Source organism: Halichoerus grypus, chromosome X (genome assembly GCF_964656455.1).
Source record: "Halichoerus grypus chromosome X, mHalGry1.hap1.1, whole genome shotgun sequence".
Taxonomy (NCBI): Eukaryota; Metazoa; Chordata; class Mammalia; order Carnivora; family Phocidae; genus Halichoerus; species Halichoerus grypus.
Window position 1 is genome coordinate 132,225,173 of NC_135727.1, and position 25,535 is coordinate 132,250,707.

Below are 25,535 nucleotides of genomic sequence, written 5' to 3' on the forward strand. Positions count from 1 at the left end.
CTCATTTGACTCGCTTTATTGCGATCTTGCTGGAACCAAACCCGCCCTGTGTCCAAGGAGCGCGAGAATCGGTTCAGCCTGTGAGCTCCGGAGCGCACCCGCGTCAGTGTGGCGTGTGAGCGCTGGAGGACGGGGCGCTGCGTTTCCACAGAAGACGCGTGCTCCCAAGTACGTTGTTTCTGTCTGTGGGAATCAGCTAGCCCTGAGAGGGGCAGTCTCACCGTTCTGGTCCCCAGACGCCAGAGCATGAGGACACAGGAAAGAAGAAAATACAGTTAACGTCTTTGGTGCTGTGAGAAATGGGTGACAAATAGACACAGACGGACGGACCCTAAGAAACCGTGGAATGGCGATATGGGAAAAGTGAGAAACGCCCAGTGTGGCCTTGGGAGAAGGGAACAGTGACAGGCGGCCAAAACCACAGACCATCGGCTTCATTTTGGAGATGCTCGAAGGCAGCCTCCCAACGGGGCTGACGTGCCGAGCAGAGGAAGGGGATGGGAGGAGCACAGACTTGCACTCCAGGGGATGGGTGTGAGGACAAGGATGCCACGGCAGCCCCTGGCGTGGGCGTGGAGCTGCCCGTCACACCCGTGTCCCCACACCTCCTTGAAGAGAGCGCTACACGCTCTCTCCAAGAGAGGCCTCTGGCAGTGGAAGGGAGCATGTGTACAACACCACTCGCCATCAAACAGCCCCTAAGGGTCCTTATGTTCCCATCAGAGAAGCCAAAGTGAAACCAGCCCCACAGGGCCCACTGTCCTCGGGGAAAACAGACGGACCGTGATGCCGTCAGAATTAGAAGTAGGTTTTCCCCATTTTCGTGGTTTTCTCAGTGTGGTTCCGGTGCACCCACTCCTACCCCACAGACACGATATGATGGGCTTCACATGGCTCCAGGAAGCCGTCAGGACGTCATCCTGCTGCCCTCAAGGCCCCAGGGGAAGGGACGACCCATGGCAAGCACGGCACAGCCGGGACTGAACCTACAGGAGCAGACCCCAGGTTCCGGGTCGTTCTTCCTCTCAGGATGCAAGCACATACCACCGTTGATCATCAGCGTGTTCTGTGATCCACCCCAGCAACACGGAAGAACTGTGAGGCCGGGTGCCACCAACGGGGCTGCCCTGATGTCAGGGGGAGGCAGGGACCCCGCCCCAGACCCACTCTTCCCGCCCGCACTCCACGTGAGCTGCAAAAGGGACACGTGAGCATCTCAGCAGCTTCTCGTTGAGTCTTATGACATCACCCACAAACGTGTCTGCACCGATGAAGTCGCCCGCGATGATGTTGGTGCACTGCGCACCTGGCCCAGGGCACTGCTCCCGGACCCACGCGCTCAGGTACGGCAGGTTCGGGAGGGTCATCTTCCTGAGGGACTGGGACGGGTGCCCGAGGACATACGCCAGGTTCTCCGTCAGGTTGATACCCGCCACAAACAGCCCGCCTGAAACAGGAAGGAGAGAGAGGTACCCGGTGCTGCGGACAACCCGCCTCACGCTCCGCCAGCCACCCCCTTCTCCTCCCACTTCTCATTACCAGAGTTTCAGGTCTCCATGCAGATGACAGTTCCAACGGCACAGGGAACATATGTATCAATGTCAGTGCCGTGCTCCTGTCACCCAAGAGTGGGCGGAATCATGTCCCCAGAGATGTCCACGTCCCGACCCCCACGTGGTGGATGGAATAACATCCCCAGAGACATCCACGTCCCGACCCCCACGTGGTGGATGGAATAACATCTGCAGAGACATCCACGTCCTGATCTTGGGAAGTTATGAATGTGTAACCCTACGTGGCAACAGTGACTCTGTGGATTGACCAAGCTAAGGGTGCTGAGGTAGAAGTGGTGCTGGTGCCCCCGTGGCCTCTGTCATCACACGGGTCCATAAGAAGAGGGAGGCAGGAGGCAGATTTGAGCACAGAAGAGGAACATACAGTGTGACAATGGAATCAGGAGGAACAAAGATGGGGGCCACAAGACGTGGCACTTCCAGAAGCCGGGAATGGAAGGAAACCCACTTCTGCCCCGGAGCCTACAGAAGGCAGCAGCCTTGCCGACGCCGTGCTGTTAGTTCCGCGACACCCATCTTGGACTTCCACCCTCCGATCCATAGGAAAATACGTGTGTGCTGTTTCTGGCTGTGGGGTGTGTGCTTTTTGTCACAGCAGCAAGTGGAGACCAATGCACAGCACATGTCAGCCAGTGGATTTCTGGCGGGGCGTCCAGAATGCTCGGAAAGGCAGGGCTTGGCCACGTCACAGATCTGCTGACGCAGAATCTCGGGGAGGAGCTTGGCAGCCTGCATTAGGAAGCTGGCAGGTGACGTTCTGAGCACCCGGCACTGGCTTGCTGACCCGACCCACAACAAAACAGCAACGGTCACAGAAGGTGGGAGTTTCTGCAAGCAGTCTTCCTTCTATCCCTCAGAGTCCAAGCTCATCAACCACAGAAACACAGGAGAGCGAGATACTACACCACTAACAACTTGCTCCTCCGGTGGCCTCAGGTGGCCTCAGGGTCAGGCCTTATGCCCTCCCTTAGGACACCATGCTCATGGCTTCGGGAACGCAGCTTTGTGAGCATGCAGAGGCCCGAGAATCTGAGCAACATGAGCGCTTGGAGCCACATGAGTGCCCAGGGCCACACGAGTGCTAGCGCCACGTGAGTCCTTGGAGCCACGTGAGTCCTTGGAGCCATGCAAGCCCTTGGAGCCATGCGAACCCTCGGAGCCATGTGAAAGTTGGAGCCACATGCGTGCTGGAGCCACGTGAGTGCCCAGAGCCACACAAGTGCTAGCGCCACGTGAGTCCTTGGAGCCACGCAAGCCCTTGGAGCCACGCGAGCTCTCAGAGCCATGTGAAAGTTGGAGCAACATGCGTGCTAGAGCCACGTGAGTGCCCGGAGCCACACGAATGCTAGCACCATGTGAGTCCTCGGAGCCACCCAAGTCCTCAGAGCCATGTGAAAGTTGGAGCCACATGCGTTCTGGAGCCACGTGAGTGCCCAGAGCCACACAAGTGCTAGCGCCATGTGAGTCCTTGGAGCCACGCGAGCCCTCAGAGCCATGTGAAAGTTGGAGCCACATGAGTGCTGGAGCCACAGGGGCAGGTGGAGCCACATACGTGCTCGGAGCCACGTGAGCGCCAGAAGCATGGGAGGTCCACAGAGGGCCTCAAGCAAGGGGAACTCACATCTATGTGGGGAGGCCCCCCTCCAGCTCAGCTTCCCATCCCCAGAGGAAAAGACAACTGTGGTTCTCAGCAGCAGTTGCACATGACACTCCCCACCCCGCCGCCCCCCACTGGCTACTTTTCTTAAACATGGAAGTGAAATCCACATTCTGGAAACAGAATGATTCAGCAGCGTGTGGCACATTCACGTGGTTGGGCAACCACCACCTCTGGTTCCAGAACATTCTCATCCCCCCCCAAAGGAGGCCCCATCCCCATGAGCTCTCATTGTTTCTGCCCCCCACACGCCCGATGTGGCCGTGGTGTCTGCTTCTCTCACCAAGTACCACGTGTCCATGGTCCATCCACACTGCCCCGTGTGTCCTCTCCGTGGACAATCCATATTCTATTGTGCGGATGGGCCTTCAGTGTATTTGTGCATCAACCACGAACGCCGGGTCGTTTCCACCCAGAGTGCTTTTCAAACACGGTGGGTCTACCACAAAATGGGAGCCCAGGCTCAGCCAGGTTTGGAGCTAGAACTGCGCCCCACCAATCGCGCCCCCGTGCCGTTTCAACCACACGGACACGCTCCACAGCACGCATCACAGCTGCGCCCCACGCAGGAGTCTGCTCTGTAACAACGGGCCACGGAACCCACAAAGAAGCTGGAGGTCAGCGCAGCATCCGGGCTGAAAACCCAGCTGCCTTCCGTGGAAAAGCACATGGAACCGGCTGCCAGAAGCACGTGGCAAAGCTTGGCACACACATGACCTCCGCGTGTCTCTGTGCAGGGATGGCTTTGTCAGTTTCAAACACGGTCATCGATGGTGTTGACTCGGAACCGCTCCCTGCCGTGCCGAGTGGGACACACGACCGCCCTGCATCACCAGCTACTGATGCACAGCATGACACAGAACAACAGGGCCAGGAGGCCCAAGGTGTCCACTGGCACAGCCACGTATCCTTGACCATGGACAGGAAGTAGTAAGGCCATGGACTCCACAGTCAAGAAAAGGTCGCTTTCTTGAAGCCAGCGGGTGCCACAAAGCCAAGACGCCCCTGCCACAGCAGGAAACTGGGGCTTATCTGCAGCACGTTTGCCAGGAGCAGCACCACAAAGCCCTCAGACCACGGGGGCCCCAATGCAAACACATGGGACTGTGAGCATTCCCACTAGAAGGAGTCCACGTGAGCGTGTGAGTCCCACACCGGCCCTCTCTGGGCTGGAGACAAGGCAAGCCCTTGGGCCAGCCGCCCGACGGGGCATGGTGGACCGAGCGTGCATGGGACGAGTGCCCGGTGGCACGGCCGGAAGCCAGCAGCCCAGGAGGGGTCCACGCAGATAAGCCCTGTCACCTCTGTGAGGTGGATTCCACGCAGCCATTGTACGAAGGAAGCCCCAAACCAAAGTAAGACGTGAAACTTGACAGAGAAAGACAGAGGGACAGGGACGCAGTCACAGAGATGGACGGACAGAGGTGGAGGCAGAAAGGGACAATGTGCAGTGCCAGGTAGTGGGCATTACTCACTCCCCACCCCTAAACAAAAGCAACCACCTCCCCACTGCATAGGGCGGCCAGACGGTCAACAAGGCCGTGCACGTACCCTTAGCAAGTGCCAGCTACACAGACATTCAGTGGCCGCCAGCAACTCAGTTTCCGCTCTTCCGCAGTAAACCGTGCACAGCGCGTCTGTGTGTGAGCGTGGCACGCTGCACACGACATGTGTAGCTCACACTCCCGTGCAGGACGGCACAACCACCCCTGCAGAGCAGAGCCTGGGGCAGGGTGTGGACTCAACTACACGCACCTCGGAATCAATACCCTGTCTGTGTACACGTAGGTCCACACGTAGATGTCACGTGGACATGTGTGCATACAACTCTATATGTACGCACTTATCTACATGGGTGTATGTGCACACCCACACGCATGTTTAACACATTATGCACTTCTCTACATGTGTGTGCGCATGTGCACATGTGCACACGTGTTTGCACACCCCCACACGTTTATACATGTTGTGCACTTGTCTACATACGTGTGCGTGTGCGCACATGCACACACGTGTTTGCACACCCATACCCATGTTTATACATGTTGTGCACTTCTGTACACCCGTGTGCATATAGGCACACATACACATGTGTGCGCACACCCATGTGCATGTTTATACATGTTATGCACACAGACACAAGACAGACGACTTTTAAACCTCTTTCCTGAAAGCCGGAAGCAGACCTGTGAGTGACAGCATGCGTGGGACCTGGCTGCCGGACGGCATCGCCCACATGGACAAGCCTTGCTCACCTGGGCGGCCACAGCTCTTCATGCACTCCAGGTACGGGATGAGCTCCTGGGCGTTCACCTGGTCCCCCCACCAGTAGGGGATCCCAGGCCACAGCTCTCCATGCCGGCTCACAACGCTTTCCTCCTCGTAGGACAGAATGACCTGCTGCCCGCGTGACCACAGCTGGTTCAGTGTCGGCAAGTCCTGGAGCGGGAGGGGGATGGTGGTGACTGACAGGACTATGGGGGTGTCTGAGAGAGACAATGATGGTGGAGAATTGGGGTGTCTGAGAGAGACAGTGGTGGTGGAGGATCAGGGTGTCTGAGAGTCAGTGGTCGTGGAGGATGGGGTGTTTGAGAGACACTGATGGTGGAGGATCAGGGTGTCTGAGAGAGACAATGATGGTGGAGGATCAGGGTGTCTGAGAGAGACAGTGGTGGTGGAGGATCAGGGTGTCTGAGAGAGACAGTGATGGTGGAGGATCAGGGTATCTGAGAGTCAGTGGTCGTGGAGGATGGGGTGTTTGAGAGACACTGATGGTGGAGGATCAGGGTGTCTGAGAGTCAGTGGTCGTGGAGGATGGGGTGTTTGAGAGACACTGATGGTGGAGGATCAGGGTGTCTGAGAGACACAGATGGTGGAGGATCGGGGTGTCTGAGAGACGGTGATGGTGGAGGATCGGGGTGTCTGAGAGACTGTTGTAGTGGAGGATCGGGGTGTCTGAGAGAGACAGTGATGGTGGAGGATCAGGGTGTCTGAGAGAGACAGAGATGGTGGAGGATCAGGGTGTCTGAGAGAGACAGTGATGGTGGAGAATTGGGGTGTCTGAGAGAGACAATGATGGTGGAGAATTGGGGTGTCTGAGAGAGACAGTGGTGGTGGAGGATCAGGGTATCTGAGAGTCAGTGGTCGTGGAGGATGGGGTGTTTGAGAGACACTGATGGTGGAGGATCGGGGTGTCTGAGAGACGGTGATGGTGGAGGATCGGGGTGTCTGAGAGACTGTTGTAGTGGAGGATGGGGTATCCGAGAGAGACAGTGGTGGTGGAGGATCAGGGTGTCTGAGAGAGACAATGATGGTGGGGAATCGGGGTATCTGAGAGAGTGGTGGTGGAGGATCGGGGTGTCTGAGAGAGACAGTGATGGTGGAGGATCAGGGTGTCTGAGAGAGACAGTGATGGTGGAGGATCAGGGTGTCTGAGAGAGACAATGATGGTGGAGAATTGGGGTGTCTGAGAGAGACAGTGGTGGTGGAGGATCGGGGTGTCTGAGAGAGACAGTGATGGTGGAGAACTGGGGTGTCTGAGAGAGACAGTGGTGGTGGAGGATCAAGGTGTCTGAGAGACACAGATGGTGGAGGATCGGGGTGTCTGAGAGACGGTGATGGTGGAGGATCGGGATGTCTGAGAGACTGTTGTAGTGGAGGATGGGGTATCCGAGAGAGACAGTGGTGGTGGAGGATCAGGGTGTCTGAGAGAGACAATGATGGTGGGGAATCGGGGTATCTGAGAGAGTGGTGGTGGAGGATCGGGGTGTCTGAGAGACACAGATGGTGGAGGATCAGTGTGCCTGAGAGACAGTGGTGGTGGTGAATGGGGGTGTCTGAGAGAGACAGTGATGTAGCATTATAGGGGTGTCTATAGAGGGAACATGACAGAGGGCAGGGCAGCATCCAGAACTGCACTGTGGCCTCTGGGTTCTTAGGGGAACAGGGTACTAGTTTTATTATCAGCACCCTGAGCCCACACTGACTTGCTGAGACGATTCGAATAGCGATAGGCACAAGGAAGGTCACCTTTTTAAAGGTTTTTTATTTATTTGAGAGAGAGAAAGAGAGCACGAGCAGTGGGAGGGGCAGAGAGAGAGGGAGAAGCAGACTCCCCGCAGAGCAGGGAGCCCAATGCGGGACTCGATCCCAGGACCCTGGGATCATGACCTGAGCCGAAGGCAGACACTTAACCGACTGAGCCACCTAGGTGCCCCGGAAGGTCACCTTTTACGACACTACACCCTGTCAAAGGACCGGTGCTCTTGTCCCCTGAGGCTGAACATCCGACCTCCCACCCTCTTCTATCTCTCCTGTGACGTCCCCACGGGAGACTCAGAATGGCGGTGTTTCCCCAGGGCAACCTCTCCCGCCACGATCACCCCAGGATCCTCGAGCACCTGGGCGCCCTGGTTCACAGCAGCCCCATGGTCTGTGTTCTGGCCCCAAACCATGAGGGACCACAGTGCTTTCTCCTGGCTTATAGGACGTAATTGGACAAATGCCAAACAAAGTGATGTAAAATGGACATGGAGTTGACGTTTCAGGTTCCTGGAAACTAAGGGAGGCCTCTTTCCCCACTGGCAAATGGAAAAAATTATCTAGATAATAAAGCACAAGGACAGCTGGGTGGCTCAGTCGGTGAAGCGTCTGCCTACAGTTCAGGTCATGATCCCGGGGTCCTGGGATTGAGCTCCAGGCCAGGCTCCCTGCTCGGTGGGGTGTTTGCTTCTCCCTCTCCCACTGTTGCTTCCCCTGCTTGTGTTCCCTCTCTCTCAAAAAAATAAATAAAATCTTTAAAAAAAAAAAAAGATAATAAAGCACAGGTTGTGCTGTGAGCTCAACTGTGTCCCCTCTAAAATCACACGTTGAAGTCCTCACCCTAATACCCCATAACATGACTATTTGGAGGTGGGGCCTTTAAAGAGATAATGTAGGTAAAATGAGGTCACAAGGGTGGGCTCTGATCCCATAGGACTGGGGTCCTTATAAAAAGAGGGGATGAGGACACAGACACGCACAGAGGGACGACCACGTGAGGACATGGGGAGAAGACAGTGTCTACCTCGGGAAGAACCCGCCTCCGCCCCACCATGATCGGACTCAAGCCTCAGCCCCGCCTGGATCTCGGACTCAAGCCTCAGCCCCTCCTGGATCTCAGACTCCCAGCCTCGGCCCTGCCTGGATCTCAGACTCCCAGCCTCAGCCCCACCAGGATCTCAGACTCCCAGCCTCAGCCCCACCTGGATCTCAGACCCCCAGCCTCAGCCCCACCAGGATCTCAGACTCCCAGCCTCAGCCCCACCTGGATCTCAGACTCCCAGCCTCCAGCCCCTCCTGGATCTCAGACCCCCAGCCTCAGCCCCGCCTGGATCTCAGACTCCCAGCCTCGGCCCTGCCTGGATCTCAGACTCCCAGCCTCCAGCCCCTCCTGGATCTCAGACCCCCAGCCTCAGCCCCGCCTGGATCTCACACTCCCAGCCTCCAGCCCCACCAGGATCTCAGACTCCCAGCCTCAGCCCCACCTGGATCTCAGACTCCCAGCCTCAGCCCCGCCTGGATCTCAGACTCCCAGCCTCAGCCCCTCCTGGATCTCACACTCCCAGCCTCCAGCTCCTCCTGGATCTCAGACTCCCAGCCTCCAGCCCACCTGGATCTCAGACTCCCAGCCTCCAGCCCCACCAGGATCTCAGACTCCCAGCCTCAGCCCCGCCTGGATCTCAGACTTCCAGCCTCCAGCCCCGCCTGGATCTCAGACTCCCAGCCTCAGCAACCCCTGGATCTCAGACTCCCAGCCTCCAGCCCCACCTGGATCTCAGACTCCCAGCTTCGGCCCTGCCTGGATCTCAGACTTCCAGCCTCCAGCCCCACCTGGATCTCAGACTCCCAGCCTCAGCCCCGCCTGGATCTCAGACTCCCAGCCTCCAGCCCCACCTGGATCTCAGACTCCCAGCTTCGGCCCTGCCTGGATCTCAGACTTCCAGCCTCCAGCCCCGCCTGGATGTCAGACTCCCAGCCTCAGCCCTGCCTGGATCTCAGACTCCCAGCCTCAGCCCTGCCTGGATCTCAGACTCCCGGCCTCTAGGACTGGTAGAGAATACATCTCTGTAGTTCTGAGGCTGCCCCATGGTGGACTGTGTGACAGTGGCCCTGGGGCACACCCAGAGAATGCTCAGGGCATCGAAACACCGTGGCAACTTCTAAAGAGGCACTAAGTGTGACCCGAGGTGCTAGAGAAGCAGCCCTCCTCTGTCTGGGCAGTGCATGTGCCGCACCAGGCTGCACTTTGCACGGGAAGACCGGGGTCTCTCTGCTTTTGGGGCATCAAGAGGACCACACGAGCAGCCTCACCCAGCACCAGGATTCTGTCAGAATCGTGCACCAGAACCAAGCAGCAGGTAAGTCTACCATCCACATCCTGCCCCACCAGCCCTGCCAAAGGGGCCCTTCTCACCCCTCGGGGACACAGCATGTCCCCAAAGATGTTCCGGATGCAGGCAACCAGGTACTCATGCAGGTCCTCCGTCATGCCCTCGAAGTTCCTGCACGCCAGGATGACAACCTCCCGGGGGTGCTTCTCCAGCCACTCTGAGATCTCCGTGAGCGTGTCCTGCGCAGGGGAGAGAGGAGCTCGTGCAGACAGTCCCCAGAGAGGCCAGGAAGGTGGGGGACGCTCCGCAGGTCGAAGGGGCTTCTCTGAACAACACTCACTGGACGAACGGGCCAGGTCTGCACAAACAGATACATGCCGCAGGCGGCAGCCGTCTCGAACGCAGCCTCGCCAAAGCAACAGCTGGGCCGTCAGCCGTTGCTCGGGGGGCAGAAGCACACGCCTGGCTGTGCTTGTGCACGCGTGTGTGACCCCGTGTGTGCATGCTCACTCCAGAGGGCACCGCGTGTGCCAAGGTGTGAAGTCTGAAGTGCCAGGGAGCACACCACGGCCAGCCAGTGGCATGTGGAGCGAGGTCCCCGGGATGGTGTCTCCCGGGCACACACACCCTGGAGGGCTTGCAGGGGGGCCAGGGTGCCCAGAGCAGGGGTGAAGCATGACGGTGATGTGTCACATTCACACCTTGGAACCCGTCATGTAGCGGCTCGGGAGACCGAAGACACCCCAACCAAAGGCGGGAAGACAAGGGGCCCCCTTTTGCAAACTCCAGGAGACACTAGAGGAGTCAGGGGTCCGGGAGCAAGCTCAGAAATGCACCCTGGCCACGAGCTCTGAAGGCCGGCTTTCTCCTTGCGCAGCGCACGTGGGTGTGCAGGAGTGCACGGAGGCCGCCCCGCTGAGCCGCGCACCCCCGACCCCCGTACCTCCACCAGCGCGGTGGTGTACACCATGTGCACGAAGTGTAGGTTCTTCTCAGAGCCGACAAGCATGTGTGCGATCCGCAGGTCCAGGTACCGAACCCCCGCATCCAGCTGCTCCGTGACGTCCAGCACCTGCGGACACAGGTCAGGCGTCCCTGTGGGGCACCGCGCGGCCCCCACCTTGGCGCACTGCCACCGTCCCGGGCTTGGACTTGGGCTGGAGCTGCCCAGCTGGGGGCCACACTGTTTGATGTACACCCAGTGGGTATTGGTGCCCGCTGGGGCCTGGGAAGCCACGTGAGCCGTGCGTTTGAGAACACGCTTTCCTGGAGACACTGGCCACGGAGAGCCACGGAGGGAGGCTGCGGAGGGCCCGTCCTGCAGGAAATGCCCCCTCGGCCGACACTGGCCACGGAGAGCCACACAGGGAGGCTGGGGAGGCCCTGTCCTGCAGGAAATGCCCCCTTGGCCCTGACACTGGCGTCCAGACATCCCCGCAGGGTCCTGCCTCCCCCACTTCCCGGGCAGTCACCAGGAAGGAACCCTGTCTGGGTCTCAACGGCGCTGGGCCAGGCTCCGGGAAGCCCCACCTGGACCCTCAGGGGGCAGGAGGCACCGTGGCGGGATGAGCTGCAGTGGGCACCGTCCCCACCCCACTAACAGCACCAGGAAGAAAGGTCACAGAGGGTCAAGGGAAGAAAAGGCTGTCCCCTTCCACACAACGTCATGATGGAAAAAGCATGAATTTCCATGGAAATAACTTTTACACCCTGGGTCCTCTTGCAGGGAGCTCGCATTCCTCCTGCTAGTCTCCCTGCTGACAGATTAGGGAACTGAGGTTGTGAGGCTCCATAGAGGTCCACCGTGTGCACGGCGTGGGGTCCCCACACCCCAGCCCCAGGCCGCCTCCACGCACAACCGCCTGGAGGGGCCTTGGCACTCAGGGTGTGGCCTTGCCCAGAGACCCTGAGTTCTCAAGAGGCCCAGAGTCTAGGGAGGGGAATTTTGCCGGTGACTCCCAGGGGACGGGCGGACCTTCCTGCAGCGACCCCCAGTCGGCCCAGGCCACTGTGCACAGGCTTGTGGGCCCGCTGCCCTTGGTGGACGTTCTGGACGGAGGGAACTGAGGAAAGAGACCATTGTGTCCCCTAAAACATCCCTTCAGACACTTGTGCTGTATTTTTAGACAGTAAAATAGGTGCTCATAGTTTTAATATTTGGAAAACAGCAGAATCCGGAGAGGCCGACAATGGACCCACGCTCTCACCGTCCAGGGCTGATCTCTGCGAGATCTGGGGATGCGCACTTACAGCGCCACCCCCCGCCCTTGCAGAGAGGTCCCTGACCAGCAGGGATGCGAGATCTGGGGATACAAACTTACAGCACCTCCCCACCCCCCCAGCAGAGAGGTCTCTGACCAGCAGGATGGAAGATCTGGGGATGCAAACTTACAGCCTCCCCTCCGCCCCCCCCCGCCCCCGGCAGAGAGGTCCCTGACCAGCAGGATGCAAGATCTGGGGATGCAAACTTACAGCACCCCCCCAACCCCCCAGCAGAGAAGTCCCTGACCAGCAGGATGGAAGATCTGGGGATGCAAACTTACAGCACCCCCCCAACCCCCCAGCAGAGAAGTCCCTGACCAGCAGGATGCATTCCTCCCTGTTTGCCCCTCAGTGTGTGTGCTGCAAAATTTAATTTCAATCATGCCCCCTCCCCTGTCCAGTCTTCCCCAGAATACTCAGCAGCTTCTGACACCGTGCATTCTGTAGAAAATGACCCAGCGTATGCAGCACTTCCCAGTGTGGGGACGCACCATGATGGGGTCCACTGACCCCTGCGTCTGGTACTGCTGTGCAAGCGCGGCTGGTTACTTCCTGCACGGGATTCCCTGAAGGATCGAGCCCTTTCAGCAGCGTCCCACACACACCCCACACACACCATAGACCTCATGAGACACACCATAGTGGTGTCCCAGCACCAGGGGACCCCAGCACCCGGGGACCCCAGCACCGTGGGACCCCAGCACCACGGGGCCCCAGGACCCCAGCACCAGGGAACCCCAGCACCACGGGACCCCAGGGCCCCAGTACTGCGGGACCCCACCACCGGGGGACCCCAGCACTATGGGGCCCTAGGACCCCAGCACCATGGGGCCCCAGGACCCCAGCACCCGGGGACCCCAGCACCGTGGGACCCCAGCACCACGGGGCCCCAGGACCCCAGCACCAGGGAACCCCAGCACCACGGGACCCCAGGGCCCCAGTACTGCGGGACCCCACCACCGGGGGACCCCAGCACCATGGGGCCCCAGGACCCCAGCACCCGGGGACCCCAGCACCGTGGGACCCCAAGACCCCAGCACCGCGGGACCCCAGCACCCGGGACCCCAGCACTGAGGGGCCCCAACACCGAGGGGCCCCAGCACTGCAGCGTCTCTAGGGACACAGTGAACCCGCCTACCCCTCCCACATGGCTCTGGGGTGACTCCCAACAGGCACCTCACAAGTCGGGAATGTGGTTTCTCCGCATTCCAGACCCGCCAGCCCGTAGGGATTAACATCCTGGTGGAAATTCCTGGAGCCGAGCAATTACAAAGGTCAGAGCCCTGGGGGGGGGGGGGGGGGTGGCCTCCACTGGGGGAGAGACTCCAGAGCACGAGAGCCTGCAACCCGAAAACGCAGACCCCTGAGCCCTCCCCCAGGCGGAAGTGAGGGACGGGCTGCTCCCCAGGTGACCCCCACGTTGCTGCCCCCACCTGGGCCCCAGCTGGCACCCCTCCCCCACTTGCGGCCTCAGGCTGCGCAGGTGTCAACCCTACAGCCAGGTGCATGCCCCCAGGAGGACGCCCCGGGTCACCCTGAGCTTCCTCTGCACGCCCCCCACCCAGGAGCAGACCCCAGGTCCCCCTGACCCGCCTCTGCATGGTCCCCTCCCCCCCAGGATGGCTCAGGTCACCCTGACCTTCCTCTGCACGCCCCCCAGGAGGATGCCCTGGGTCACCCTGAGCTTCCTCTGCACGCCCCCCACCCAGGAGCAGACCCCAGGTCCCCCTGACCCGCCTCTGCATGGTCCCCTCTCCCCTCCCAGGATGGATGGCTCAGGTCCCCCTGACTTTCCTCTGCACGCCCCCCCAGGAGGACGCCCCGGGTCACCCTGAGCTTCCTCTGCACGCCCCCCACCCAGGAGCAGACCCCAGGTCCCCCTGACCCGCCTCTGCATGGCCCCCTCCCCCCCCCAGGATGGTTCAGGTCACCCTGACCTTCCTCTGCATGCCCCCCAGCCAGGAGCAGACCCCAGGTCCCCCCAACCCGCCTCTGCATGGTCCCCTCTCCCCTCCCAGGATGGATGGCTCGGGTCCCCCTGACTTTCCTCTGCACGCCCCCCCAGGAGGAAGGCCCGTGTCACCCTGAGCTTCCTCTGCAAGCCCCCCCACCCAGGAGCAGACCCCAGGTCCCCCTGACCCGCCTCTGCATGGTCCCCTCCCCCCCCAGGATGGCTCAGGTCACCCTGACCTTCCTCTGCACGCCCCCCAGGAGGATGCCCTGGGTCACCCTGAGCTTCCTCTGCACGCCCCCCACCCAGGAGCAGACCCCAGGTCCCCCTGACCCGCCTCTGCATGGCCCCCTCCCCCCCAGGATGGTTCAGGTCACCCTGACCTTCCTCTGCACGCCCCCCCAGGACGATGCCCCGGGTCACCCTGAGCTTCCTCTGCACGCCCCCCAGCCAGGAGGAGACCCCGGGTCCCCCCGACCCGCCTCTGCATGGTCCCCTCTCCCTTCCCAGGATGGATGGCTCGGGTCCCCCTGACTTTCCTCTGCACGCCCCCCCAGGACGATGCCCCGGGTCACCCTGAGCTTCCTCTGCACGTCCCCCCGGGAGGATGCCCCAGGTCACCCTGACCCGCCTCTGCATGGCCCCCTCCCGCTCCAGGATGCCCCAGGTCACCCTGACCCACCTCTGCATGTTCCCCTACCCGCCCCAGGATGGCTCGGGTCCCCCTGACCTTCCTCTGCACGCCCGCCCCCCCAGGAGGAAGCCCCAGGTCACCCTGAGCTTCCTCTGCACACCCCCCCACGAGGACGCCCCGGGTCACCCTGAGCTTCCTCTACACACACCCCCCCCAGGAGGACGCCCCAGGTCCCCTGACCTTCCTCTGCACACCAGGAACCACTACCCCACCCCGTCCCGGGTGAGGACTCCCCAGGTCACCCCTGCTCCCCTCTACGCCACGCCCCCGTCCCGCAAGGACCGCTGTCCCAGGGAGACAAGCTCTGGGCAGGGAGGATGGAGCAAACCCAAATGAGAGAACAGGTTCTGTGCTGCCCTGCACCTGAGGGACAGGACCGCAGACTCCCTGCACATTCCCTGCACACCCCTCCCTGCTCTCCCCCCCCTCCCCGCACACCCCCCCTCCCTCCCTGCCTTTCCCTGCACACACCCCTCTCTGCACAACGCTGTACACACCCTCTCCCTGCCGTTCCATGCACAACCCTGCCCACCCCCTCCCTGCCTTCCCCCCCACACCCCTCCCTGCCTTCCCCCCCACACCCCTCCCTGCCTTTCCCTTCACACACCCCTCCCTGCCTTTCCCTTCACACACCCCCTCCCTGCCTTTCCCTGCACACACCCCTCCCTGCACACACCCCTCCCTGCCTTTCCCTGCACACACCCCTCCTTACCTTTCCCTGCACACACCCCCTCCCTGCACACACCCCTCCCTGCCTTTCCCTGCACACACCCCTCCTTACCTTTCCCTGCACACACCCCCTCCCTGCATTTCCCTGCACACACCCCTCCCTGCACACACCCCTCCCTGCCTTTCCCTGCACACACCCCCTCCTTACCTTTCCCTGCACACACCCCCTCCCTGAATTTCCCTGCACACACCCCTCCCTGCACACACCACTCCTTGCCTTTCCCTGCACACATCCCCCCTGCATTTCCCTGCACACACCCCCTCCCTGCCTTTCCCTGCACACACCCCCTCCCTGCTTTTCCCTGCACACACCCCTCCCTACACACACCCCTCCTTGTCTCTCCCTGCACACACACCCTCCCTGCATTTCCCTGCACACACCCCCTCCCTGCCTTTCCCTGCGTATTCCCTGCAGACCCCGGTCACTGCGGTTCTCTCTCATCTTTTTCACAGGCATGTAAATCTCCAAACAGACGTCTGGACAGTTGCACAGCTCGGGGGTGTTTTCCCAGGACTGACGGGCTCTTAAATGTAACCTGGAGGCTGAAGACACTGGCCTCCCGCCCCGTCTGCCTCCAAATTGCAGAGCCCCTCGTCTTCACGACTGGGCAGTGGGCGGTCGTGTATGTCCGGTGGGTTGGTCTGGGGTCTGTTTTCCATTCCACTCCCCGACACACAGGGATCAGGGCGCCTCCCCAGCCGGATGACGCTGGTCATCCCCGCTGCTGACCCGTACCTGGGTAATGGACCACCTGAGCACCACGGGGCGGGTCACACATGGCAGGACCTTGCCCAGAAGCTGCAGCAGCCGGGACTGGGTCTGGGAGATGGGTGATTTCTTGTTCAAGCAGTAGGTCATGGTGTCGTGGCTTCCTGCAAGCAAACGCGGGGGACGTTTTTCCGGGAGCCTCTTCCTGCGCTGCGTGCTCCGAGCTCACATAGAGAACACACACAGCACCAGGCGTGGGTCGTCGCCCAAAACGCACAACCCCCCGGAACCCGCCGCCGGCAGCTGAGTGCATGGAGAGTCATCCAGGACCAGGGGGGCCCTAAATCCCATGACAGGTGTCCTTATAGGGGACAGAAGAGGAGACACAGACACAGAGGAGAAGCCACGTGACCCTAGGCATGTCCCTGGTGGGGAAAACCAGAGGTCCCTATGGGGACAGCCCTGTGCAAAGTGCACCCTCACCCCACACACCCCGGGACATGCTCCTGGACTGGGCGAGGCACCCCCAGATGCATCCACACCAAAAAACGTTAAGGTTTCCCAGAAACCTCTGAAAAGAAGAGTAAGAAAGGGGGACTTTTACTATGAGGGGCTAATGCACACGTGTTGTATAGGGACGTGCCATATAAATAAATAAACGTGCCATATCAGTCAGACACACGCTGTTGCAGAGTCCGCTCATCAACGGATCGCAATACTGCGTTCAGAGACGGACACAATTCTACCAATTTCAGGTACTATAAGGAAGCATCCCGGTCAGGGGACAAAAGGGTCCACCCGGCACGTGGCTAACAGTGGAAATCAGGTGAGATTCTTGTGTCCTATGTCCCGTCCAGTGTATCCCAGACTGTTCACAGATCTTCACGCACGATGAAACCGTACAGTTCTGTTGGGACATATGGGTACGTCTCTCTGAGCATGATCCCCAACGCAAAAGCTATGAACGAAACGACAGACAGATCTGACCCCATAAAGAAAAATTCACTTTTCCTTGGGGCGCCCACGTGGCTCAGTCGGTTGAGTGTCCGACTCTTGAATGTGGCCCAGGTCATGATCTCAGGGTCGTGGGATCGAGCCCTGCGCGGGGCTCCACACTCAGCAGAGGGTCTGCTTGGGGATTCTCTCTCTCTCTCCTTCTGCCCCTCCCCTCATTCTGACCCTCTTTTTCTCTCCAAAATAAATTAATAAATCTTTTAAAAAATTGACTTTTCCTTTACGTAGAAACTTAAAAGTTACAAATGACACAGCATGAGATGCTGTGGGATGTCCCTGTGCTCAGCTAACTAACATCCTAAAGATGTCCCCAAGACACGCTTGTCCGAATGCCCACGTGGCGGGCAGAACGTGACCCTCCAAGATGTTCCCCCCAAATCCCCTGGGGCCTGTGCAGGTGTCATCCCGTGTGGCAGAAGGGAATTTGCAGGTCAGTTATGGGTGTCGCGAAGGGAGATTTTCTTGGATGATCCGGTGGCCTGACCCAGCCTCGAGGGACCTTAAGAGGGAGACGGGGTCAGACTCAGGGAGGTGGGCAGAAGGCATGTTGCGGGCTTCAACGTGGAGGAAGGGGCCCCTTGAAGCTGGACACGGCAGAGAAACAGATTCTCCCGGGGCACCTCCAGAGGAGCTGGCCTGGGGCGCCCTGGGGGGCTCAGTCGTTGGGCATCTTTTTTTTTTAAAAGATTTTATTTATTTATTTGACAGAGAGAGACACAGCGAGAGAGGGAACACAAGCAGGGGGAGTGGGAGAGGGAGAAGCAGGCTTCCCGCGGAGCAGCGAGCGCGACGCGGGACTCGATCCCAGGACCCCGGGACCATGACCTGAGCCGAAGGCAGACGCTTAACGACTGAGCCACCCAGGCGCCCCAGTAAATAAAATTTGACAAAAAAAAAAAAAAAAAGAAGGAGCTAGCCATACAGGCACTTAGAGGTCAGCCCTGTGCAGACTTCTGGGCCCAGAGCTGTGAGAGGTCCCCTGTGTGGCACGGAGCCACAGGCTCTGGTCCTTCCTTAAAGGAGCCCCAGGACACTCTCACAGCCGCCCAGACGGTGGTGACTTCAGGACCAGGGGCTCTCTCCCCAGTGGTGCCGGGGTGTCCCCAACCACACACTGCTGTGTCCCTCCCCACATCCGCCGTCTAAGGGAGCTACTTGTCCACACCCTCCGCGGAGGCCACCTGCATCCAAGGGGCACGGAGGGGATGGAGCCCCGGGGACAGGCATACCTCTGTGTCCCTCCTCACCTCCCAGAACGACTCTCTGCTGATCCCCAGGACGCCCACCCGAAAACCTCATCCCGACTGCACACAGAGTACTTAGAGACCCACAGAAAACATGCCCCCCACCAGGAAAACAGCCCCCGGGCAAAGGGGAAACCCTAGGGACTCAGGTCACCGGGGAGTATGTGCAGGGACGTATCTGTCCCTGAACATGCTGGTGAGGCCGGGGGCTCCGGACACGACGAGGCCGGGGGCGGAGAGGTGGCTGCACGGGCCCGTCCAGCGGGAGAGACTCGGCACGGTAGCCTCAGAGAGTCCCAGACTCAGCTGAAAGAGCGATGGTGGGTGAGCAACGCACGCCCCCTGCACGTGTCTGGCGAAGCTGCCCACGGTGGGGACTGGTGGTCGCCATACACGGGACAGTCCCCGTGACATATGCTCACATACAAACGTGAGCAGAGTGCACGCAGTCAGTACAAGTCCGTATTTGCCCGCGTGGGAAATGCGGGCGATCCTATGCTGAGCAAAAAGGCAGATGGAAAAATTGTATGGTTCGATCTTGTTCTCTGTTCATAGTATCTATCTTTATATATAAAAATGGATCATCCCCATATATAAATGGACCCGTATGTTATGTATATTAAAATATATAATTTTAAAATACAGGTAAATATATGTCAATAGAGGATTTTAAAAAAAATTTTTTTAACTTACCTAGATGTTCACATTTTTCTGCAATTATTATCTATCGGGTATATGAGTTTTCTGTGGCTCCTTCAACAAAGTACCACAAACTGGGAGGCTTCAAAGAACAGAAATTAAATGTATCCCAGCTCTGGAGGCTGGAAGTCTAAGATCCAGGCGGGGCAGGACCACTGAGATCCAGGCAGGGCAGGGCCGCTGAGATCCAGGCGGGGCAGGGCTGCTGAGATACAGGCGGGGCAGGGCCACTGAGATCCAGGTGGGGCAGGACCGCTGAGATCCAGGTGGGGCAGGGATGCTGAGATCCAGGCGGGGCAGGGCCACTGAGATCCAGGTGGGGCAGGGCCAAGCTCCCTCCAGAGGCTCCAGGGGAGGGTCCTTTCTGCCTCTTCCAGCTTCTGGGGCTCCAGGCGTCCCTGGGCTTGTGGCCGCGTCCCTCCCGTCTCTGCCTCTGTCTTCATGTGGCTTCTCTTCTGGGTCTGTGTCTCCTCTTCTGTCTCTTGTAAGGACACCTGTCCTTGGATTTAGGGCCATCCTCATCCAGGATGAGCTCATCTTAGATCCTTCACTTCACATCTGCAAAGACCCTATTTCCACAAAAGGCTCCCTTCCAAGGGTCGTGGGTGGAGGTGGACATGAATTTGGGGGGCACTGGCCAGTGCCTACACCTGGGTTTGTGCTGTTGCCCCTCAGGCTCAGCAGGGACACAGCCTGACCCCCAGGGGCTCTCTCGTCCATGAGGTCATTCAAGCCATGGGTCTCTGGCCATGGTGGGAGTCCAGCTGACAGAACAGTGGACAGCCGTGTGGGAAATACACAGACTGGATCCTGCCCCATCAAGATAAACTGCATATGTATCAAGGGTTTAAATGTTTTTTAAGAAGTTATAAAATTCCTTGGGTCGGTCTCCTGGGTGGTCAGTCGGTTAAGGGTCATACTCTTGGCTTTGGGCTCAGATCGTGACCTCAGGGTCCTGAGATCGAGCCCCATGTCAGGCTCCGTGCTTTGCTTGGGATTCTCTCCCTCTGCCTCTCCCCACCCCCACTTGCACTTTCTCTCAAATAAATAAATCTTTAAAAAAAAGAAGTCATAAAATTCCCAAAGAAAAGCATAAGTGCACATGAAAATATGGATAAATATAAAAAACTACAAAAACCTATCCAGGTGAGAAATCTGCCTATTTTTGCGGGAGGGATTCCAGATACCGCATGCGTGTGGACGTGGAGACACACGGTGGGACCCACTATGTGCTTCTTTACTGCAGACACGCAAGACTGCCATTGCCCACATGCTCATCAGTGCAGAGCCGTGGCCACTGCTCCCGGGGCCACTGGAGTCCCAGGGGCCCAGACGGAGCCCAGCAGGCCTGACTCAGGGCTGCCAGGTCATTGGATCAGAGTCCCCAAAGTGTTCAGCGTGATCTCCTTGTGGGGCAGACCCACTTTGGACTCTCCAGGCTCCAAGCACAGAAGACGCTCAGCACACGGGTGACGGGGAGTGATGACCACAGCCATGAGAAGCCAGCGGGTTCCCTACATGGAGGGACAGACTCGCAGGGGAGCTTCACCCCGAATCCCTATGCTGCCATGAAGCCACACTCCCCGGGGGTGTGCAGATGCCTGCCGGGCTGCATTAGAGTAAAGGAGATGGAAAAAGGAAAATACGTGTGTGGTGCATGTGTGTGTACACGTGTGTGCATGTGCGTACACGTGTGTGCCTTATTGTGTGCATGTGTGTCTGTATGCGTGTATTATTGTGTGTACACATGTGTACACGTGTGTGCCTTATTGTGTACATGTGTGCCTGTGCCTGTATGTGTGTGCATTATTGTGTGTACACGTGTGCGTCTTGCTTACACATGTGCACACATATGTGCATGTGTGCCTACACGTGTGCCTGTATACATGCCTGTGCTGTATACATGCATGTGCCTGCATGCACATATTACGTGTGCATGCATCTGTGCCTGTATTGCGTGCATGCGTTGCGTGTGCACGCGTGTCTGCCTATACTGTGTAGGTGCTTCGTGCACGTTCCCCACACCCGAGACCCAAGGCGTGCCAGCGGCACCCCAGCAAGGGTGGACGCAGAGGCCCTCACCTGGGATGGAGAGGTGGTGGAGGGGCACGTCCCAGAGCAGGGGGCACAGCGCTGACATCCAGTCTGTATTTGTGGTGCACCGCAGGCTCTGGACGCTGCCACCAGTGCTCGCCTGTCCGCCCATCGGAGGCCAGCCTGTGCGAGCTGAGGAAGGAAATGAAGTTTTGCAGAGGTCAACCAAGGGGTTGCTTCCCCAGGGGTGGGGGGCCGTGGCTGCAGGGCATGCCCTGCCTCCAGGGGAAGCCCCTGCTTGGTCAAGCGCTAATCTCCCCACCGCACCTGCGGACAGTGGGAAGGGGCTCCCGTGCCCGCTTGCAGAGTCTGCGGCTACAGGGTCTCCATCCTGGAGGTGCCGGTGTCTCGAGGGCCCAGGTGAGCACCCCTCGCCCTGTCTCCCTCTACCCCTGTTGGGTAGGGCTCTGGTGCCAGGAATCCGAGAAAGCTTCCTGCCGAAGCCCACGCGCTCCCTTACGAGCACCAGGGCGATGCCCGGGGCTAGGGGATGGTAGGGGGTCTCACGGGTCCTTAACCTACGGCCAGCGCCACTGCCTTTCAAACATCTGCCCAGTGTGCCCCACGCACACTCTCACGCTGAGCAGACGGGTGGACGTGTGTCACCAAGTGCACAGGGAAGGGAGCCCCAGAGACGTGGCCACAGTGGTCCGTGGACCAGCGGGCAAGACCTCGCCCCTGGTGCCTCTGATGCTAAAGCCACATGGACCCGTCCACCACAGCCTGGCCTCCTGACCTGCCACCTCCACCCAAAGGGACACCATCGGGGACTGAGCCATGCCCCTGAGCCCCGAGGTGACACGTCCTGGTTTCCCTGCAGGAGCCTGTCCTGGGCTGAGCTGTGTCCCTGCCACCAGATTCCCACGTGGCAGCCCTCATGTCATCTCCCTGGGTCGTAGGATGGGTTCTGAGCAGAAGCACGTGAGGCAGGAGACCCGGGCCCACGGTGACCACGCAGCGTGTCGGCCCCCACGCAGGCATTCCCGACCCACCCTCTGCGAGGGACGAGTTCCCTCTAGTCTGGATGTGGCCCTTCCTCTGGCACGGCCGCCCACTGTTGGAGTGGTAGGGGGTCAGAATCTGCCTCCCTGAAATAGTCCGCTTTGCCATAAGGATTATTTCGATCTAAAGGAGATTGAGAAAAAGCAGAAACAAGAAAAACTCTCTGCCCTCCTCCTCTCTGCCTGAAAGCAGGCATAAATTTCCCTTTGTGAAGCCGTCCCTGCTCCGTCCCCTGTACCAGGAGAGGGAGGAATATTCTCCCTGGGGAAGTCTGCATAACAAGCCTCAGTAAGTAACACTTACCTCCCATTAGTTTCCCCCAAACGTTTACCTTCTCACAATTTACTGTCCCTATGACCCCACCCCCCTCTTCCTCTGGCTTGTCACTTCTCCACAAATGTTGAAATGGCAGGTAAGCCCATAAGTCTATCTCCTTGAATCCACTTCTCTTCTGTGAAGGCTTCTGCACACATACAGAATTAAGCTTTTCTCCTGTCCATCTGTCTTTTGTCATTTTATTTTATTTCATTTATTTTATTATTTTATTTTATTTATCTTTTAGGTAAGCTCTATGCGGGACATGGGGCTCAAACTCTCAACCCTGAGATCAAGAGTTGCATGCTCCACCCACTGAGCCAGCCAGGCACTCCTGTCTTTTGTCATTTTAATTTGCAGGTCCCAGTACAGAACCTCAGAGTGTAGAAAAAATGTCTTCCTGGTCTACACTGTGTCTGGTACGCCAAAAGCCAACACCATTGGTTCTCATTCTGTCTCAGCAGCAACAAAGACCAGTCCTCTCCCCCGTCCATAAGAGGGTCCTTGAGATACTCTACGAGCACCTGTGCCACCCGTCTTCACTCATGGCCTGTCCCAGGGCTCTCTCAGCTCACACTCGGTGTCAACGGTGTCCCTGCAGGAGTGAGTGTGGGACCCCAGACCTCCTGGGGGGCTGACGTTCATGCAGCAAGTGTCCAGGCGGTCAGGGGCTGGACTGTGCCACGCCACACACACACAGGAACCATTCCTCGAGGTGCCATCCAGGTGCAGATGGACCACTGCCTGCCCTGCACCCACACAGGTGTCTGGGATGCAGGCGGATGAGGAATTGTGTAACCCCACCCTCAGGACTCCCACAGTGTGTGTCGGCGGTCCGCATCGGGGAGTGTGGTAGGGCCTGACTAGGACACACAGCCTCTGCATCCTTGTTAGGAGAACAGGGGCTGGGGCCATGCTTCTCCCAGCTGCCGCCCCAGGGGCCTCTTCACACCCAACTGAAGAAGTGACCGGAGCCCAGTCCCATCCCAGTGGCCCCGGACAGGAGGCTCTGGTGAATCCTGGGATCTCCCAGGAACTCATCATTTTGTTTGCAAGGAAAACGACTCTCTGAGCTTCAAATGAAGGGGAACAGAACATGCCCCCCAAAATGTGCCCTTTGGACATGGTTCTTCCCAGCAGAAGGCCAGCGAGGAGCAGCAGACACAAAGAAACTCCAGAACGAGGCACAGCTTACCCTGCATAAAGGCTGTTTCCAAGCAGATGGGAAGGTCCACCTGCAGAGGCATCTCTGTCCCCGCACCTGGGAGAGGTCCTGGGTGCACCTGCACCCCCAAGCTGTCCCCACCTCAGCTGGACCCTTCCTCAGCTGGACCGCCCCCACCCTCTGGATTGGAGCAAGGCAGGGCTTAGGCAAGTCCTGGGGGTGGGGATTGCACAAAACCGGGGTGAGAGCGGGTTCACAGGCGCCCACGACCCAGCCAGGCGAGATACCGGAGGCTCCCACCTGTGAGTGTGCAGCGAGGCTGCTCCGTCCCCACGCGGCACATCTCATCCGCGGGTGGTGACAGCGACACAGTGACGCTCAGGAAATAGCTCTTAGGTGAATAAACAGGCGGACACGCGGCCGGCAGACCCACCCGACATTCCGCCCTCCTCCTCACCTGGCTCCCCACCGCTCCCTGACCTGCCCGTCCGGAGGCCCTGCCCCGGCACCTAAGGACCCGCCATGCCCCCCGGGCCAACAAGTCCTTCACCTGCCCGGCAGCAAGGTCGGCGCCCAGGGAACCCACCAGCATCAGGACCCCGGGGCCACAGCCTGGGGGTCCGGGCTCAGCTCTGACCCCAGCCCGTTCCCACCCTCCGCGCCGGCAGGGACGCCAAGGCTGGAGTGGACACTCTGGCGGCCGTTCCTGCTGCCCCTCCAGCCGGGTCGGGAGGAATGAGCAGCCTCAGCGCGCGACCCGGCCCCGGCCCCGCCCGCACCTCAGGCTGGGACCAGCCGCCAGCCCGCTGGCCCCGCACCGGACCCCTGCACTCAGCCGGGAGGCACTCACCGCCCGCTGCAGTCTCTCCAGCAGAGTTTCCAGCAGAGGCTCCCTCCGCTCGCCTGCCCCGGGCGCTCGAGCACTTCCTAAAATGCTCTCTGCCTTGCCATTGGACGCCGGGAACACCACCCCCAAGAGGAGGAGGATCCGCCCCCTGGACACTCATTTCCTACTGTGCGGGGCGGCAGCCTGCAACCCCGAAGCCCAGAGCAGGACCCCCCAAGCCCAGAGCAGGACCCCCAAGTCCAGAGCAGGACCCCCAAGTCCAGAGCAGGATCCACAAGCCCAGAGCAGGACCCCCGCAAGCCCAGAGCAGGACCCCCGCAAGCCCAGAGCAGGACCCAAAGGCCGGAGCAGGGGCCTCAAGTCCAGAGCAGGGCACCCAAGTGCAGAGCAGGACCCCCAAGTGCAGAGCAGGACCCCCTATGTGGACAGCAGTGCCCCAGGGTCCACAGGTATTCACAACCCCAGGCTTCAGGGACCAGACTCTCACAGGGGATGGGAGGGCATCCTGAGTGGACTGCGGGGCCAGCAGTCAGGGGACAGGAGGACATCCTGAGAGCCTGACCGTGCTCTGGTTGTGGTCTCTTCTTGTCACTCTGGACAGGAGACGGGGATGGGAGGACATCCTGAGTGTGACCACGAGGTCAGCAGTCAGAGACAGGAGGACGTCCCAAGAGCCTGACCGTGCTCTGGCTGTGGTCTGGACCCCAGGGCCAGAGCAAACAAGAGTTTCATCAGAGCCCCAATTGCCTCTTACCCCTTGGTGCCGGCGCCTGTGATCTCTGAGCACACTGGTTGGCAAAGTGACCATGTCCTTTGCTGAAGTGTCCGGCCCTCTGGCCTGAGTGGCCCTTGTCCCAGCCCTGACCAGGGCTTGTGGCCTCCACGGGTGGGGGAGGATTCCCCAGGGCACATCCACACCCGCAGACCCGCCCACCCCATGCTGACCCCAGGTGACTGGGAGCCCAGCAGGCGGGACCCTGGTCCTCCCCTCTCCCTGTTTCCTCCTGTGCATGGAGCCCTCAGCAAATGTGCCTCATTCAAGTGTCTGTCTGAGACCAGCAGGGACCCAGAGGGGACATAGGACACGTGTGGGGCAGCTCAGAGGGATGGCTGGGTCCTGGGTGTGGGTGGAACCCTCCACGGTGGCCTCCCTCCACCCTGCTCAGGCACCCTCCACTCTGCAGTCCCCATGGCTGTCTCATGGGGAC

At 59.6% G+C, this 25,535-nt stretch overlaps 1 protein-coding gene across 3 annotated transcripts; it reads right to left on the bottom strand.

The window, feature by feature from the left end:
- On the bottom strand, window positions 1-24,408 carry PLCXD1 (phosphatidylinositol specific phospholipase C X domain containing 1). Of its 3 annotated transcripts, XM_078065353.1 has the most exons (9): window positions 24,331-24,407; window positions 21,991-22,123; window positions 20,987-21,130; window positions 15,975-16,111; window positions 10,546-10,674; window positions 9,686-9,841; window positions 5,487-5,670; window positions 1,254-1,447; window positions 1-225 (listed from the first exon to the last, which is right to left on the bottom strand). In XM_078065353.1, the coding sequence occupies exons 2-9, from the start codon at window positions 22,106-22,108 to the stop codon at window positions 193-195; spliced, it is 1,095 nt and encodes a 364-aa protein (XP_077921479.1). In that variant the 5' UTR covers window positions 22,109-22,123; window positions 24,331-24,407; the 3' UTR covers window positions 1-192. The 3 variants fall into 3 exon arrangements, with proteins under 3 accessions (XP_077921479.1, XP_077921478.1, XP_077921480.1); XM_078065352.1 differs by having other exon boundaries at window positions 1-1,447; XM_078065354.1 differs by lacking the exon at window positions 21,991-22,123 and having other exon boundaries at window positions 1-1,447; window positions 24,331-24,408.
- Between the last annotated feature and the right edge of the window lie 1,127 nt (window positions 24,409-25,535).